Here is a 19,561-nt window from a genome sequence, read left to right on the forward strand (position 1 = left end):
TGTTCTTTCCACAGACTTGACAGGACATGTCTCCTGCTATCCCATGCTACCACTACTCCTTTCTCCCTTTTTTTTTTTAATTTTTATTTTTTTTATTAGCAAAACTAATTGGTAAAAGCAGTGTTTTCTGTTGCCCTCAAATTAAAAGGCAAGAAAGGATGCCTAGGAACAAAATTTGCTCTGTTCTTACTAGGGACAGGACTGTCCTTTTTTGCAGTCTAGGACCCAGTGCTCTGACATGAAGATAAATAGCACGAAGAATATTTGTATCAGGAGGGATTTTTGTCCACAGCCTCCTCACAAGGCCTAGAAATCAGTAAAATGCGGTAGAGAAGTACAGCTGGCTGGCTGTTTGTGCTTCTGCTTTTGGGGCAAAATTACAATTGTCTACTAGGTTCCTAAAATATGTTGCAGGCTGGTCTGGGCTGGGCTTCTAAATGCTGCAGCCTTATGAAGAGAGTGATTCCAGAATTGTATGGACACAGAATGAGGAAAGAATGGATTTGAAGTCTAGAATGAGATTCATGATGAGTTCTCACACAAGGGAGCAGATAATGACTCTGTGTGTGCAACTTCAGTTGCGATTGTACCCTGAGTGCCTAAATGTGCAACTCCTTTATTCCCACGTCCTTAGTGGATGGATGTGTTTGTGGGGGCTTGGTGTGGAGTATCAAGTAATTCTGTGCTCAGTGAGACCACTAGAAGCAGCTCAGCCTTCCCTGCTCCTGCTGTTTCTCTATATAGCCTTGTACTGTGATCTGCTTTATAGAGTACTGATTTAAAGTTGTCATACTGGGTTTCTCATCTCGTAGGCTGTGTTTACTCGTTGTGAAAACTGCTGCTTGAAGGCAAAACACTGCAAAATGTAGTCTTGACAAGTATCTTGTTGCTTTTGTGGGGAGAGCATAAGTATTACTGTATTTGGTTCCATTTTTGGAAATGTGTAACCATCTCACCATTGCTTATTTCTGTTTTTCTGAGAAGTTTCATCTTCCATAAATGTGATCTGTGTAGTTGTGGTGTTTTTTTTTTTTAACATGTCTACACTTCTTATAAGAGGGAGAAGGGAAAATACACTGCTGCGAAATAAGACCAGAAAGAGTCAGACTGGCTGAATTCTTGCAATACTGGTATTTTGGGAAGTAGCTGTAAGCTTGTGTGTTCTGCCCCAACACGCTTTCCTTAGGAAGAACCTGAGCGTGTGGGATGTCTTTTCATTACAGTGTCAGGAAACTGACAACTCCTTTTGCTTTTATCTGGTTCTGATTTCGGTCACTCCTATTTTTTTCAATTTCTTATTGTGATGTTGTATTGTTTGTGTCTTGGGGCTATGCTCCTAGATGTATAATTTTCCCTAACCCTGCAATTAAGGGATCCTTGGGATTGAGGAGCTGGCAGACTTGGACAATGCTGAAGAAAAGCAGCTGAGTGTTGCTGGCATTCTTGAAGCCAGATGGGCTGTTGGGAAGTGTCAGGGCCTCTGGTGGGCTTGTACTCAGGTGAGAAGCAAGGGAAAGGAACACATATGAACACAGAAGTATACCAAACCCTTTCAACACAGAAGTGTGTTTAGGAGTGTGCTAGGGATGGAGACTACTTGTGTTATCACCAGCTTTTTTGTAATGCATTTTCAGTTGATCATGGGAGTTCAGCTGAATGTGTCTGGATTGCAGTTAGGATGGATTTTCAAGGGAAATAAAAGAAGCTACACTACATGCTGCCAATTCAGTTAGTGGCAATTTCTGTCACTAGTCAGGAGTACTTCAGCAGTGTCTTTCTACCCTGTTGCTGAGGGTGCTCTTCTAGGTCCCATCTAAAACTGGGACTCTGAATTTTGTCTGACTAATATCTTTATCTCTGAATAAAAAAGTCCTGGAGGTCCTGTCACGCTATGACCTGTGTATGCATTATCTGCTTAGTATTTGGTCTTCGTTTGAATCCTTGCATCTTGACCCAAACTGTTGTGTGTGCTGGTGTGTGTGTGCTGTTGAGCAGCATTCTGGAATGTCTGTATGTGTTTAGATAAATGTGCTGGAATTTGTCTCTCCAAAAAAAATTTGTTTATTTGTAATCTTCTAGATTCAAAAGTACTGCAAAAATATTAGGATGTATTTATTAACTGCTCTCTTGCTGCTTATTTCCTTCCCCCTTCAGATTACACCCTTACAGTGGAAGCTGTGAAATTGAAGCCATTCTTTGTAGCAGGCCACACCTTTGAGATGACATGCAAAGTGTCTTCGAAAAACATCAAGACGCCACGGTATTCTGTCCTCATTACAGCTGAGAAGCCACTAACAGATCAGTCAAATCCCAACGGAACCACTCGCATAATCTCCTTGAACCAGGATTCAGTAGTGCGGCTGGAAGACTGGACAGACCAGACTCGTGTGGATGGTGTGGTGCTGGAGAAAGTCCAGGAGAATGAGTTCCGCTACAGAATGTATCAGACCCAGATTTCTGATGCTGGGCTGTATCGCTGTGTGGTGACTGCCTGGTCTCCAGGTGGGGGTGGCATGTGGCGTGAAGCAGTGAATGGATTATCCAACCCTATCCAGATAGACTTCCAGACGTCAGGTTGGTATAGAATCCGGTGGCTGTATATATCAGCCAGAAAGGGAGAGAGTTCTTTGGGGTCTCAGGGGTTTCTCAGTCTCAGAGAAATACCTGCTCTTTAGACCATGGGAGCAGTCTCCAAATGGCATGATGGCTGAGAGCTTTTTCTCCTTTGGTGGCATTTGTGTGCTGTGTGCTATTGATTGCTTACAGAAAGATGTTTGTTGAGTTGGCTGTAATCTTAACCCCTGGGTTTTTCTTTACTTGTGCAGCTCTTATGGTTCTGCTGGTTCTCAGTATGAAACAACTGCTGCCACATGTGCCAGCTTTATCGCTAGATTGCTATTAGGTAGTGGCTGCTATGGAAGAACATTAATATAAACTAGACTTCTGTTCCAAAACAGACTCTATTAGCATAGCATTAAATTGCCTGAGCACACCTTCCTGCAGATGGAATTGCAGAAAGTGGTTAGGTCAAGGTAATGGTAACATTTCAGCCAGCTCAGCAAGTGTTTCCTGCCACTGGAAGACCTTAGAGCCCCTTGTGGACGGACTACAGAGCTCCACAAGTTTGGATGAATTTCAGTATCAGAAGTGCCTCTTGTTCCTCACATCCTGGCAGAAACCCTCACCTTCAGCTGTAACATAGCCTGCCTGTTGAGATTTTTCTAAAGAAGCATTCCTCTCCTGGTATATTGTTGGGTGGTAGAAGAGGGGCACAGGGTTGGTTTGCCTGAGAGATGGATGTTAACTCTGACTTCCTGACATGCTGTGCAAGAAGTACCACAGAGTTATTGTTATGATGGTGGTGTATGTGAATGAGTGGTGCATCTCATGATTTGATAAACCAAGCTGGAGACTTCTTGAGCAGTTTTGAAGAGCTCTTGGTGTAGTCCCAAGGTACATTTTTTGTTGGAACTCTCTAGTTATCTGCTTTATCTCAAACTTTCTGCACTCCCCCATTCCCATTCACAAGTACAGCTTGGGAAAAGGTCTGTCCTCACATCCCTTGTTCTTATATGAGTTATTCTGCTTCTTAGTAGTGGGGCTGTAGGGTTTTCAGAAGATGTGTCCCTGATTAGGAAAGAGCAGCCTGACTTCTGGTTGCATCCATAACCAAGGTAATAATTCTCTATGAAGTGATTTCTAAAAGCTGCACTTCCTTATCCTAGGCACACTGGGAAAAGGACAAGGGCTGAACATAGAGGGACAGCCTTGGAATGAGGCCACCAGTTTGTAAGTAGCTTTGAAATGTAGGATCGTGATAAAAACCCTAATGAAGATGCAGCCTGACCTAAGCTGGCCAGAGAGAGGATATTGAACTCAATGCTTCTCTCAGTTCTAAGTAATTTCTGGTTGGCTTTTTGTTTAGTTTTATGGTAAGTTACTGTTCTGAAAAGATTGTTAGTTGCCTATGTTCCAAGTGCCTCTTAGAGAAGCACTGTAACAGCTGAATATTGCTGTATGTTTCTTGTCTTCTCAAGATGGCTTAATGGGCTATAGTTTTAACCTTATTACTCTTGATATCTGGGTCAGACACAGTGGGAGAGCAGCATTTGCAAAGGGGTGATGCAGGAAACCAGCAAGAACGAAATCTGTCCCAAACCCCCTCCCTCTAAGCTCTTTTGTGGAGGCTTTCCTTCACAAAAGTGCTGGTTGGTGGACTCTCCCAACATTTCTTGCATTATGTCCCTTTGAACTCTCATCCAAAAAAGCTTTGGTGCCATGTTATTAATATCCATGGTTCAGAGGAAAACCTGTGAGCTATGCAAGGGAGGAAAACATGCATGTTGCAGTCTTGACTTCATTCTTCTGTCACTCTCTACTCCCGGCCCCTTCACACAGGATTTCTGGTGTATATGGCAAAGTATGGGAAGGCAGCCTGTAGCACTGCTCTGGGAACATGTGAATTCCAGTAGCATGGCTGGAGCAGGGGAAGGGATGGTCCTGAAGCCCTGTTAGCCTTTCACATTCTTCAGAAAAGAATGATGAGAGAAATGAGATCCCAGGCACAATTTACTGGAGAGCTATTTCCCAAAATAATCTTGGCATGTAGCAAAATCTGACTTGAAATAATACCTTTCTTTCTTAAACTGGTGGATTAACTTTTTGTCCTTCAGTTGTTACTTGGATATCCTTGCTGGACATTTGTCTTTGGGCATGGTGAGGACACATGATGAGCACAGTTAGAATGGCCTAACTGTGGAATTATTATTTGGAATATTTTTTTTTAATCAGATATACAAGACAGATGTTTTGTGAGTGTGTTATTTTGGTTTTGTTTGCTGTGGTGTAATGTCTTTAATGCAAACTGTGACTGAGTCAGGGAGTTGGAGGTAAATGGCAAAGTTGTGCAGTAGCTATAAAAGCACAGCTCAGATATCACACCCTCGTCTTCCACCCTGTGGTACAGGCAGCTGTCAAACTTGTTCTTCAGAAAAAGAAGTTGATGCCAGATTTTTCCTAATGGGAGTGGTGAAAGGCAGAACTGCTGAGGTAGCTATTTGTTTCTCCCCAAGTTTGGAGGGAAGATACTAACAGGAAAGGGTCAGAAAAAAGGCAGAAGGGCATGCAGCTCTCCAGGTAACTAGAAGCTGGGGAGCATTGCTCTGCTAAATCCTGAGTTAAATGGGTGATGAGCTCATGAGTATTTGTCCCTAATAGTACTCTTGTCTCATTAACAATTTTCCTTATTTTTGGGGTTCTCAAAATGTAACAGAAAGGCATTTTGGCTATGACTGTTGGGGGCAGGTTTAATAAGGCAATTTTTGAAGGTATTCCAGTCTCCTCCCTACTTCGAAGGCCTGGACTTTGACATCATTTTTCATCTTGCACCATGAGGGATGCCATGGGAAAGTAATCAATACAGAAGCAGCGTTTTCAGCAGAAGGAAGCCCTAAAAGGATTTTACCATGAAGCTTTTAGTCACTGGAAGATTTTCTTTCTTGGTTGGTTTTATTGACCCCTTTTTGATAGGGGGGATGGGGAGGCTTGCTAGGATTGAAAATCCTTTCTTACGGTTTGACTGCCTCCCAGATTTCTCTGAGTTGAGTGATGTTTCAAGGCGGGGTTTCTAGTGTGCAAATGCATTGTGCAATGTGATCTATCTGAACGGCAGGAGGCCTATAAGCTTTATATAAATGTGCTAGGGACTGCGCACATGAAACTGCAGCATTTCCTGCCACAATAGGCTTGAAATGTGGCAGCGCTCTGAAATGTTTTTCCATGAACATCTGTGGAAAATGTCTTGCTCAGATTCTTTCCATTCAAGGCAGAACTTGCTGGCTGCAAGCAGAGACCTCCTCTCTTCTTTCTCCACTTGCTGTTGCAGAGGGACGTATTTATTCCGTTTGGTTAACGATCTGAAATGTTAATGTAAAGGCATTTGTTCAAAACTTCCTGAACTAAAAAATGAAATGTGGATTTTTGTGTGCTGAATTATATAAACTCGAAGTTGGGGAGTGGTGGTGGTAAGGAAGAGCCTTACTAGGTCATTAGTTTTCAAATAATCAATGGCAGATTGTTCTTTGCTGGATATATTTTAAGACCAGAGAGGATCTTGGGAATCCTCTTGTCTGGCCTTATGAATAACATGGATCACTAGACTAATTGCATAAAATGAATGCCTGCTGTATGTCTGCTAGTTGTAAGCAAACTAAGCTTGTTTGGGAGGCAGGGGGAAGCTGTCCCATATGAAGACTTTAATATTCTTCAGTGCTTCTTTTTGGTTTTCCCAGTCTAGAACAGAAGTTATGCCATCTCTTTTTCAAGAATTGCCCAGCAATGCAAGGGACAAGAGCAGCTGCCAGTGCTTGTCTTGAAATTTTCTCTCAATTTCATTACATCATCTCTTCTGAAACTCAAATGCATCCTCTCTCCTTCTGAGCTATGTGTACATAGTCTTTCTTTCAGCCTGGAACACACCTGTCTTCTGTACTTCACTGTGTATCAAGTCAGTTTCTTATAAGACTTGTGATCCTACACGCCCAACCTGAAGTCTCACTGGTGTTCTGGTAGCCTGTAGGTGTTGGCTCCAGCAGCAGTGCCTTTGCACTGCAAGGGCTGAGCAGTGAATGAGAGAGGCTGTCTCTTTTTGATGCTCCCATTTGCCCACGCCATTAGTCAAGCTGGCCAGCAAAGGTAAGAGTCAAATAATTGGGAACTTGCTGTAGATCAGAATGCTTATCTGATGCAGGTCTGTGTACTGGTATCTGATTCAAATGGCTCCAGCTGGCCTGCAGGTGGTTTTTCTAGTGCTGAGGCACCTGGTCTCTGTGAAATCTACCTGGCTTATCCTGGCATCATAAGTTCTTTGGCATCCATCCTTTAATTTTATATCCCTTTTACTCTGAACCCAGCAACCCACATTAGTGTTTAGAGTGTCTTTGCCCACTATACACTCCCAAGGATTTCCACAGAACTGACTGATTTTCCTTTCCCTTGAGGGAAGCAGGGAGAAGGAAGCTTTTAATCTCATATTGAGAAGCATGTTATGATAGAAGACTATTTGGAGCTTGACTGTGCTTTGAGCTGGCTTCCCCTGTGCTATTCAGCAGAGGGCAGAAAGCTGTGGAGAGACAAAAATAAAAGAGAACGTTAAGGGAAGCATCTCGATGAAATCTTCAACTCTGGATTACATCTGCATGTGAGCTCATTGCACAGCAATGTATTATCATTCGCTTTGGAAGAAGTCGAGATAAACTGAGCTGCTGAAATATGAGCTGAGTATTGATGTTGAACTTGCAATTAAAATGAAATGATGCCCTGCAATGACCCCAAGAGATACTTGGTTTCAAGAAAGGAGAAAAGAAAGATTCTTAAAGGGAAGAAACCTTAATCATCAAAATGAATGAAGAGCAAGAAACTTTGGCAAGAAAGGCTGGTATTTTCCAGCCACTGTTAATGGGCAGGAACGTGCTTTGTCATTGTGTGCCTTTGTTCCTGTGTGCATTAATGTGTAGCTGGAAGCAGAAACCACAGACTAAACTACTGGGGGCTTCTTCCAGTAACAGCTATTATAAGACTTGGGGTAAAACTTGTCAAGAAACAGTTCTGTGAAGAAGCAGGGAGAGAGCAGGGGGCTGGAACAGTGTGGGTGAAGGAGCTTATTATCTGGAGAAAGGCAGGTCATGGGACTCTCAGTTCAAGAGTGAATTACTTGTTGCCAGGGCAGATATGAGTAATTTTTTGGAAGACAGAACTTAAGCTGCATCAGTTTTTTTGTCCCTGTTGCCGACTGTGGTGCTGGTTGATTGCATGTAGGGAAGCTGCATTATGCGGCTGCAGCCTCCGTGCTGGGCAGGGGACTGGGCATAGGCTTCTACAGTAGAACAGCTTGCTCTGGAGCTCTGTTAGTCACATTACTTGACCTTTCTTCAGCTCTACTTGTGTGGAAAACAAAGGTAACTTGTGTCTGTGGGGAGACACTATACCTTATTTTAGCAGAGGTAGTGGCTAAAATGATACAGGAAAGGCCAAAATGTCACCTAGGACCTATGTGATTCGAACCTCTTCTGAGGTAAATCTAGGTGTTAACTGGCTTTTGGTTATGCTCCCTCCTTTTCCCCTTCCTTATCTGTAAAACTGCAAAGTTTTAAGGTGTTCGGCTTACTGAGCAGGGAAGGAAAGCAGGGAAAATGGGGTGACATCAGGTAAACAGGGCTCAGGATTTTTAATTTTTTCTCCAGTGTGTAAATCCTTAAGCTGAGTAAATTAACTCAATAAATTTGAACTCATTCTTTCTGCCCTGCAGCCTGTTCACTGTGAATCTGATGGAGTACAAAAGTAATAAACTAAACTTGGTGCAGCTTATAAACACTTCCTCCTTTCATTTACACATGAGCAAGAATTTGGAATACGCTTTTTAGCGGAAAGTTATAACACTGTAGGATTTGAATCCTGAAGTTTCCTTCCTGGTTTGCATGAAGTTAACAGTTTGAGCAGTGAGATCTGCCATAAAAGGGGACAGTCAGAAGTAATTATACTGAACAGGTCCTGATCCCAGAACCTGTTTTCTCTTTAAGCACTTCTAGATTGTACTGTTTGACTTCCAACCTCAGTGTCTTCAGTTTTTGTTTAAAATCAGTTATTACTTTAATAAAGAAGAAAACTACTTTTTCTTACATATGACTTTACTACAGTGAGGAACAGAGATTTTGGCTGTGTTTAAATCAAAGGTCTAGGCAAAGATGACAATTTAGGGAAAAGCTGATGCTTAGCTTTTAGAACTGGGAATGCTGACTTGTTTTGTAAATCTGTGCTCTTTCATTTCCAAATTAGCTGAGGGCATGACACTTATATTCAGACCTGAAGTTACTAAAATCCAGTTATTTCTCAGCTTTCAAACTCCTGAGCAGCTTTCCTACACTTAACTTTGCTTTGTTCTTGATGAGCTTTATGGGTCATGCTTGATCAGTCAACCCTGCAATTGAAACTAAATTCTGGTTTGTTTATTCTCCTGTGTGACCAGTAGGTGCCAATAACAGTATTTCAAACTGTTAAATGGAGGTGGCAAGGTGAACAAAGCCACATCATATGTTATCTAAGCGTTCTATTTTTCTCAGTGTTAATGTAGCATGAAGTCAGATCTTATCAAACGAGAGTTCAGGTCACCTCGCCAACTCTTCCTGTGACACTGCAAATGCTTGAGTGTGGCAATGTTGAGACTCTGATAGTTGGTGTCATCAGTGTCTCCTGGGAGTTGCCTGTTACCACATGCCTGCATCTGTAAGCTTGGGGTTTAGAGTTTGTGGCTTTGTTGTTGTTTTTTTTCTTGGATGGTAAAAGCTTAAGAAAAGCACTTGGGTTTTGTATGCCAAGCCCTGCTTTGTGGAGTCTACATCCAGAGCCTCTTGGATACTGCGGCACGATGTTAATGTGGGAGAAAGCATCCAACAGGTTCTACACCTTGCAGTGGGTTTTTGTGGCACATCGGATCTCTTGGGAGGTCCTCAGGAGCCTTGAAAATGTGTCTGGAAGCATCGTGGTTTTGCTCTAGTGCAGTTTTTTGCCCGGATGCTTTTCTTGAGCCTGCAATAAAGTAGATCTCCAGCTAGATAAAGTGATGGGATTTGCTTGTAACCCACTAACAAACACTGATTTGGTGCTGCTTTTGTTCAAGATTGATACGTAGCTCATTCCTGCTTCTCTCATTCTGTTGCTAGACAGGTTCAGATGGAGTCAGAGTAAATTGTTTAAGCTGGGGACATAAATCAAATATAATCAGGTTAAAAGCACTGGTCAGTTGGGTTTTTTTAGAATAAAACCAAACAAAACCAAGACCAGAATCCTTCTATAGAGCAGGGTGGCACACAGATTACTTTTATTGAGGGATTAGAGCTGTGCCCTCAGCTTCTGTCTCTCTTTCCCAGGTTGTGTGGTAAATACAACTCTGACTTCAGTGTACTTCACAGTGCAGGGTAGGGGTTCAAATGGTGCAGCTCAGGACTAACAGGACTTTTGAAAACAGCCTCCTTTCTTTTCAGATTTTGTAGGAGGTGGGGGGATGGATATCTGTGAAGATGCTTTACTTTGTCCTTTTATGTCTGAGAACAGCCTGATGCCCAGAGCATGGAGCATGTGGGCAGAAGGCCTAAGATACTTCCAAAGAAGAAAGATGCTCCTCCCAGGAAGTTGCAACTACACAATTTTCAAGACTGAACTAAGCAGCTTTCACTGTAATGAAGCTTGCTTAAATTTAAAAAAAAAACAACAAAAAAAAACACACAAAAAAACCCAAACAAACAAACAAAAAAACCAACCAAACAAAAAACCAAGAAAGGTTTTCTGTCTTCAGCTGGAGAGAGAAGAGCATACCCCCTGACATCTCACTCCACTCTTCTGTTGAAATCTAGTTCAACATACAACAGCAATTTCTCCCTGGAGTTACAGACAGTAATTTGCAGGAGATGCACCCTAGTAGGGAAAGAACTGTTTGTGGCTTACTAAGGGGAGGTACAATCATGACATGACAGAGCAGCTGCTGCCTAGCAGCCTTCTTACTGCCCAGGAAGCTTTGACACTTCGTGTGGGAGGCAGGGTAGAGGTACGCTTGGTGACCCACCACTGAAGGATATATAGGGAGTACTGCATTACCATGATACATGGTCTTTCCTGGCTGAGTGACCAAACAAGCTTAGCTTTTACCTTTGTGACATTCAATGGCCAGGAGTGTTCAGGCTCTACTCTACATTAGTGGTTTGTTGGCATCCCAGTCTGTTGAATGCAGTAGGTGCCTGGGCTTTCAGCCTAGAAATAAGACCTGCAAAGTCTTGGCCGTATATACCCTCTGCCTTTCCTTGTTTACCCTGCCAGAACAGAGGTAAGGCAACCCATCCTTAGCCTGACAAAGTTGGATTCATGCAGTTTATCTCCCTTCCTCAATCCCTGCCAGCATCTAGCCAGGACAGAGCCTGTTCGGTAGAGTAGAGCATGTCCCATATTCCTGACATGATGTCACCTCATTTGCTGCTAGGACTTAGGATAGACCCTGAGCTACAGACAACACCAGAATGATTATGGTGCTGTTTTGGGTGTTAGTCTCTTCTCTGAGTAACAAGCGATAGAACAAGAGGAAATGGCCTCAAGTTGGGCCAGGGTAGGTTTCCATTGGGTAGGAAAAAGTCTTCACTGAAAGGGTTGTCAGGCACTGGATCAGGCTGCCCAGGGAAGTGGTTGAATCACCATCCCTGGAGGTGTGTAAAAGAAGTGTGGATGTGGTGCTTCTGAACATGGTTATGCAGTGGACTTAGTGTTGCTGGATTACCAGTTGGACTTGATGATCTTGAAGGTCTTTTCCAACCAAAACAATTCTATGATTCTGTGAGTTTTGCCTTTGATCAGTGCAGCAGAGGGTATGTGGTAAAAATGCAGGGATGCTTCAGGCAGATTTTAAGTCTCTTTGTTTCTGTTGCTGTGACAGTTCACAGGCAGCTTGAGACTTTTCTGGTTACAGGTTGGACTGCTCTGGTCCATGCTGCTTTTAGTCCCCCAGGACTTTGAACTTCTGTCTGTGCAACTCCAAAGAAAATGATGGAAAATATCTTGTTTTATCTGAAGGTGGTTAGTCAATTAGGCTGCAAGGGGAATACGTTCAGGTTATGTTTGTGTGAATGTCAGGAAACAAATTCACATAGAAAGAGTTTGGCTAGAGGCTGAGGAAGCAATCATTAATCTTTATCCATTACCCCAAAAAAGGATCCCATTATGCTAAGCTTAAGTTGGGGGTGCAGCCTGCTTGTGAACAGCCAGCTGAACACTTGAACCTCGAAGCCTTCTGGATCTCTTATTTTCTTCAATATGTTTTAGCATAAACATGTGGGAGTCTCAGCTGGTAGTTCACGTGCAATCTCTGTTGCATCTCTACCACCCTTTTATCTTTGCTTAGTGGGGTAACTTGCTATCTTAATTTTTAATAGAGAAGACTTCTGATATCAACATGGGTATAGACTTCTGGGATTATATGTCTACATACTGCCCTTGTGTACAAAATACAACTGCTTCTAGGGCAGAAAAGAGGGCTGTAAGAAATATATGGTAGAGCAGCACATTGTGCCCAGTAGGTATTGTGGAGGGAGTTTTGGAAGCCACAGAAGTAATTACTACATTGTAATTTGAGTTCATTTCTTAGTCTGCTGTGTAATCTCTGCTGACCAAAACAAGCCAGGTCCTTGTAGTCTAGAATAGTTTCAAGAAAAATGATAGCTCTAGCTTCACGGCACATCCAAGCTTCTGTTCAGAACCTCAGTTTGGAAGTGATGTGATAAGTGTGTATGGTGTGGTGAGTTATCAGCATAGCTTTCTGCAGAAATCTGTTGGGAGGGCAAGGGGCAAGTGGGTTGTCCTGGATGGTTTCCTTAGATGTTCTCCATCAAAAGCATTGTTTGCCCACTGATCCACTTCTGTGGATTTGAAATTTACAGTTCCTGTACTAAAACAGTAGCATGTAAGAGTGGAGGGAGGTCAAGTCTTCCAACACCTTTTTTTTTTCTCCGAAAACATCTTTTTGTGCTTGTTGTTCCTGCTACTGCTGAACCAGAAGAAGCTGAGCTAGGTAATGATAGCAGGTAGTGGAGTCTCAGGGGGTTAAAAAGGGTTACTTCTTAATCTGAGTCCCAAATTCCTTCTGGGGTTCCCTGACCCCTTCCCCCAAAACCATCCTGCAGGTCACCATTTCCATCAGCTTTTCTCCTCCTAACCTCCTTCGCCTTGTTTAGTAGAGACATTGTTAAGGATATTTTGACGCATTCCTCAGTTTTTGCCCTGTGAAATAGAGAGCACTAGCAATCTTGGTGTATCTGAGGAGTTGTGGTTTTGTTACTTTTGCACCAGGGATGTAGCAGTTGTCAAAATTTGAGGAAGTTTTGTTTTTTAACTTATATATCTCAGAAATTAAACCCCACGTGTTGTCATGGTGTCTGAGCATTTCATAACAGCCTAGCATTTTTAATCAATATAATCACCACCTTGCAACTGAAGGAGCTACTGTATACTTGGGCTTTGAGACATCTACAGAAGAAGCTATCTGTGGCAGCATCTGAAGGAAAACCCACAGGAAAGTATTATTAAATGCACTTCATGTATTGTCTGTGTTTCAGCTCATAGCAGAACCATCTGTATTGTTAAAATACTTGTTTGCTCTAACTTGAATTCTTATTGACAGCCTCAGCCAAAAAGATCTATGCTGGAGTAGCCTGAAGACCTGAGTTCTTCTGCTGTCAGAGGAGTCACCAGTGGAAGGCTGGCTCCTTTTGTGCAGGACAGTAGAAGGTAGACTTGGGCATCAGACTTTGTGTTGGGTAACAAGTCTGGCAGTTTGGGTAGTTTGTCTTAATGCAGGAATTAATAGCTAAAAACAGATAAATATTTTGCAAAAACTTACAATATCCCTGCTTCCAAGCTCTGTCTCTAGCAGAGAATGCTTAAAAAACATGTAAGAACACAGAGTAAAAGCCTGTCATGAGTAATTGTCATCACTCTTTTCTAGGTCCTGTGTTTAATGTCTCGGTGCATTCTGACAACCCGACAGTTTACCAGGGTGAACTGGCAGATTTGCTGTGTATCATCACAACAGAAGGAATGGCACTTGAGCCAGGTATTTTGCAAAATGTTTTTACTTGTAACTCATTTGCTTTCACCAGACGGAATGATACCAGCAGTTACAACCCCATGTAGTTTGAGTGAGGCTGTAGAATTGAGAACCAGCATTGAGAAGCCTACAGAACTACATAAATACAGGAGAGCATGTTTGCTTTGTGCAGCCCGATTTAAAACAAGGTTCTTTGTTTCACATTCTGAAGAATAAGTCTTCTTACTGTGAAACCCCCTATGCTGTCTATACCAACTGACCCCACTGCTGGCAATCTCAGCCTACAACCTTTAGATGGGCCATGAAAAATATTCCAGTTTCCTTTAACTGAAAAGGAGATTCATTGGCAAAACCTGTTCGGATAAAATGGTCATCTGTAAACAAATCTTAGTCACCTGGACAGTCAGCATCACACTTGAGAGTGAATTTAAGGCTTAATGTAAATTTAAAATCACAGAAACTGAATACTGCAGCATAAATGCCAAAAGTGAATGTTTACTGCTGATGCTTTTTCAGAGATGAGCCTCCTTTTTTGTGTGGAAGAGGAAAGAAACATGGTAAAAGGATATAGTGGGCACCTAAAAGGCAAATCAAAGAGAATTGTTCAAAACCTAGCTGCTTGCCAAGCATTGCCTGAAAAATGCTGTGGAAATAACTCTGGTTATTATACAAAAAATTTGGGTTTGGAGTGAGTTTAATGTAATTCTGTATATATATGGATATAACATTTTATTTAAAATGAATTTATAAATATATATGTAAATATGTAAATGTATATACCTAAATATAAAGATGTCATGATTCATGTGAAACTTGGAATTGATGTGTAAGCCACTACAAAAGAGGTACTGTGTAGAAAATATTACTTATAATGTACTAGCTGATGAGATGAAATATCAAGCTTAGTAAAGGCCCATCACTTTGAAATTCCAAGATGTCTGCTCTACATTAAATCTGAGTGTAGCAGGGAAGCAATTTGCTAGATTATAGTTGTGTGCTGCCTGTGAAGAAGTGATAGAAGACTGTAGATTGTGTTATTGAAATGCTTGGTAGGGAGAAAAAGCTGAGTAAACTTTATTGCTATGAAAAGATTCATAGCCTGGGATATTGGGCACAGTAAACAGTGTATGCCTGTATGTATAACTCAGTCTGTCCTGTGGTTTCTGCTCAGCAGGAAGCCTCTTCTGAGTTGAGATGTGCCCAAGCTCTTATAGATATTGTTGCAAGGCAGTTCCCAAGGCTTCCTCTGCAAAGCAATAATTGCTGGCAGAGAGCAGCTGCCACTTCTACTGGTATTAGGTAGCTAAAATAAGCTTGGGGTTGCCTTGTGAAAAAGGCCTCAGCATCCCCAATTCACTTACAAGTTGAGAAAAGGCCACATAGTAACAGTGGAGCTCTTCTGTCAGTGCTCCACTGCAGTTCAGTTCATCATAGGTTTTTGTGTGTTTGGTAGCTTGAGACTGGGAGGAGCACTGAGAAGATTAGGATGATCAAAGGGATTGAAGTAAAAAGGTGTCCTCTTTGAGGAGTTGACACAATTAAGTTTTAATTGGGCAACCTCATAAAGGTTTGTGGATGTCTGTTGAATTGATAAATGATGCCTGGAGTTGGAAATGATGCTGTTAGCAGTGGTGATGAGCAGCCAGTGCAGAGTGTTAATATCAGCACTGTAATCTGCTCCATAGCTACCCAGCTATGTCATCATGAACACAGGTCATCTCTGCCTCTTTGTCTTGGTGGGGTTTTTTGTTTTGTTTTGTTTTGGGTTGGTTTGGGGTTTTTTGTTAGGGTTGTTTGGTTGGTTGGGTTTTTTTAATGGAGTAAAGTGTGGCATTGTGGCAGGTTTTGAGGGAACCTTTCAGTCCATGCTCTGAGCCTCCAATTGCTGAATGAGCAGGATTTGTGGCCTAACTAGCCATGCTACATGGAGAAACCCCATTTTGGCCTTAATATGGGCCTGAAAAGCTGGCCCCTCTCCAGTCCTTACAGGTCTTCTGGGTGAGACTTGTAGAAGAGTTGCAGGGAACAGCTGGAATCTATGCAACAAACTTCCCCTTGTCAGTCTGCCCTTTTGGCCTTGAGAGATGGAGGGGACTAGAGCAGTGGGGTAGTGGAGCAGGTTAGGTGAAGAAGGCCCTTAAGGGCTCCTATGATAACAGATGTAGTTCCTCAGTAGTAACCTTTCTCCCCTGTATCCCATCTCTGATCTGTCTATGCTGAGTCAGTATCACAATTTAATTCAAAACTGGAATAGAGAACTTGGTTTTTAAATGAGTGCCAAATATTAGACTGTGAAAATAACAGAGCTGTCTTATCCCAGTGGGGAAATGAGGCATGTTGTTAGGGAAAGCCTACACCAGGTAATCAGATAAACAGAGCAAGAGCTGCCAGCATCTCCTAGAAGAAAACAGATGACGTGGTACAAACATGGTCTTTCAATTTGGGAATGTGAGGAGAAAGGAAAGCAGAGCAATTGGCATTTGACTCTCTTCTGAGGGCAATTGTGGCTTTCAAAGGCCACAAGACTCTTCTGGTGTCAGACCAGCTGCAGGGCTATCTTTTAGGCCCCCTTATGAGCAATGAAGAGTCATGGAATTTCATAGGATGTTTTGTTAAATGCACATCCAAAACACTGTGAACAAACCTTGGGATGTCAGCCAGCTCTGCTCTTGTACACATAGGCATTCAACTTTGTAAACATGCTTGTGGATTAGTATGTATGCTTCCTGTAACAGCTGAGGTGTCAGATGGCACCTCTTCTCCCTCTTTTCTGCACAATCAGAAAAATAAAGTGCTTCCAAGGAGTTGAGTAAAAAGTTAAATGACCAATGATATTTGTCAGTGCCTTTTTTCTTTATAGTTGGAGCAATCAGCTTGTTTCTAGAAGTGTTACTTATGGTTTGGACCTTGTCTGGTAGAGGCAATTCACGATGCTCTGTGTATGTGTACCCACCCTGTGGGAAATTTTCAAGAGGGTGGAAAAGGTTTTGGCGTTACTGCTGCATGCTTTAATTTCTTCTGCTTCTTTGAGACCCTGGTGAAATGGAGCATGTATTACTAAGCTTAGTACGTGGCAGCAACTGCTCTGTCTTAAGAAGTCCTCCTTTGGCTTGGCAGCTGTGGTTGGTGTTTTGAATTGATATGAGGGGTGTATATGTGTGTCAGGGGAGAATAGTAGTTCTTCTGTGCCCTGGAGATATAAAAGCTGCTTCTGATATTTCTGTTGAATACACATTTTCACAAATGATCTCTCTCGTCTTCCCAGATCACCCCTTCTTGTGCTATGTGCTTAGGGATTTTAAAGTATTACGTACTGTGCCTGAAAAGAAATGTTGTTTTTTTTTTTTAATCTGCTCCAGACAGACCCAGTGGGTACTCTGGAGAATTTAACAAAACCAGCTTGTTTACCTCTTGTATGGCTTGAAGTGGATTTCTCAGCTCTCTAGGAAGCCCTATTCAACCTCATTTAAATGTAGTAAACAAAAAGGGTCTCAAAATTGTGATTCAGCACTGTAACAAGATGCTGAGAGAGCTCCATTCTAAGCAGTGGAAGTGTATGGTTCCTAAGAGCTGGTCTAGAAATAGGATTCCCTGCTTTGAGAACTGTTTGGCCAGGGAAGCAGCTAAGACCCAGACAGCTTAGTCCTGTGTATCAAATTGAAATGTGCATAAAGATGTGCTTTACATGTTGATCATGGTCACTAACTGAGGAGAAGAGGAAGCACAGCTCCACTCTGCTCACAGAGCTCTGAAGTCTCCAGGTCCCAGTGCTTTGTGTTCCTTTATGAAAGCAGCTGAATTGTATGACCTAGGAGCACTGAAGTCCTTCATGGCTTTCTAAGCTTGGCACTGGGATGTTATGCTTTCCTCTAATGCAGGGCACCTTGTTCAGGTGTCCCACAGTGCTTAAGAATGGAGCACAGGAGGAACTGATGGAAAAACAACCTTGTAGTGTTAAATGTGAGTTTGGTTTGTATAGTTGGGTTTGTTTTTTGTAGATTGGAGACAAAAATTGTGAAAGCAAGTTGTCAACATTGGTGCAAAGTGTGTGTATAATGGTACTGATGCTTTTGGAAAGCCCAGAGGGTGACCTGTTTTATGTTAGTGAAATTACATAAATATGTACTTTTAGCATATATTAGCACTATTGGTAAATATTAGCACTTGAGGGCTGCTAGGCGTGTTCATCACTGATCTTTAGAGAGCACCTGATATGTCCTGGTTTTGCTAAATTTTCCTGTGTTTTTATTGCATGAAAATTAGAAATATGTAGAAATTAATCCAATGATTTTGCTGTCTTAAGCTATTTTAAGGAGGATAGTGACAAAGAGTATTCAGAGCCAAGTCCTCCCTCTGACTGTCTGAAGTGAGTCACTAATTGTACACTCTGTATACTGACTAATAAAATATGTTGACATAATACTGTTGTCCCATGTTGTAATTACAGAAGATAGATTCAGCTATTTCAAAATGACAGCAAGTGCCCACACTCATCTTTGTATGTTGAAGGAAGGGTACCTCAAATTAACTGAGAGTGAAAAGAAGGAATTCTTCAAAGGTAGCAAATTCCCTGGGAATGTGAAGGCTAGATTTTTAGGTGTTTTTTTTTAATATCTAAATTTATTGCTTAAACCTTTTTTAGCAAGTGCAGCTGTGTGTTCAGTCTATTTAGACTTAGCCTGGAAGGTGTCCATATGCTCCTACAGTACCTGGAAACACAAGAGCTAATGGCAGTGTTGATGATCTTTGGAAAGAGTTGGTCGTTCCTAGCGTGGCTGCCTGTGAACTGATGCTATTACCGTATTTGGCATAAACAGGCAGCAGTGATGAAGAGTGGTTTATAGACAAAGAGCTCCTGCCACTAGAGGCCCTGTTTTCCATAGACAGTTGGATGAGTATACAAAGCAGAGGTTAACTGAACATGCGTTTATGGTAATTTTTATGAATTTGCTTTCAAAGGAAGCAGTCTGAGTGCTATGCCAAGAAACTAATAGTAGTATTTGTAGTATGATAGGGCAAGAGTGATTGTTGTGAAGGCTGCTGGTCCATATGACCTATGCTGACCCCCACATAGGACTGAGAAGCCTGTTCCTGCTGTAAGTCTGCAGTGCAGGTGTCTTGAGGTTCTGTGCTGTCACCTGGAGCTGCTGGACGTGGTAGGCAGGGCAGAAAGGAGGCTGGTGTCTAAAAACAGTTTAATCAGCCAGCATCTCTGGTAGTAACATCTGCTTTCTCATCTTGTTTTGTTTTTGAAGATGTGTGTAAAACCAGTGCACCTTACAGGGGAGTTAATTATATCCCACACAGTGGGTGGGTTTTGTCTACAGTAAGGGTGAATGTTCCAGGTGACACTATACTTCAAGCAGCTGAGCTGAGGATGTTCCTTAATTTCACTTTATTACTTTAAGGTTCCCTTCCTTCCTGAAGTGTTAGCTTGCCTGATACAGGCTTAAAAATTGTCTTTACGTATATGTGCAAAGAATTTGAATACAGCAGCGGGTTTAGTGCTTTAATTTTTTCTTTGGCCTGGAGCTCAAACATGGACGTTTAGGGAAGAGCAAACTGAACTAGACAAAAGATCGATTTTAAATTTTAGTTGCTATTACTCTATTTTTCAGAGATCTCCGTACTAGCAAATGCAGGTTTGATACATCACTAAAATCATTGGGACTGTCTTAGGTGTGAAAAGGTTAAGCCCTGGGTACACATTCCACTGGTACCTCAAACTCAAGACAGAAATTATAACTTCTGGTTCCATTTTGGGCTCATCAGTTTGCTCGTGTGTCAGGAAGGAAGACCTGTTGATGAAACAAGTGATCAAGCTTTCCTGTCTGTGCTGTAGGTCGTGGCAGTTTTCACACTCTGACAGGTGTTGCTGGGCTGACACTAGCAAACAATAGCAGTGATTTTTAAAGTAGATAC

At 42.1% G+C, this 19,561-nt stretch overlaps 1 protein-coding gene across 1 annotated transcript in view; it reads left to right on the forward strand.

The window, feature by feature from the left end:
• PTGFRN (prostaglandin F2 receptor inhibitor) overlaps nt 1-19,561 on the forward strand; it is a 72,117-nt gene that overhangs the window by 46,564 nt on the left and 5,992 nt on the right. Inside the window, exons 6-7 of the mRNA XM_051608767.1 lie at nt 2,155-2,574; nt 13,538-13,645. Of these exons, the coding sequence (XP_051464727.1) occupies nt 2,155-2,574; nt 13,538-13,645 (528 nt within the window). The remainder of the gene's footprint in view (nt 1-2,154; nt 2,575-13,537; nt 13,646-19,561) is intronic.

This window comes from Apus apus, chromosome 1 (genome assembly GCF_020740795.1).
Source record: "Apus apus isolate bApuApu2 chromosome 1, bApuApu2.pri.cur, whole genome shotgun sequence".
In the NCBI taxonomy this organism is placed as follows: Eukaryota; Metazoa; Chordata; class Aves; order Apodiformes; family Apodidae; genus Apus; species Apus apus.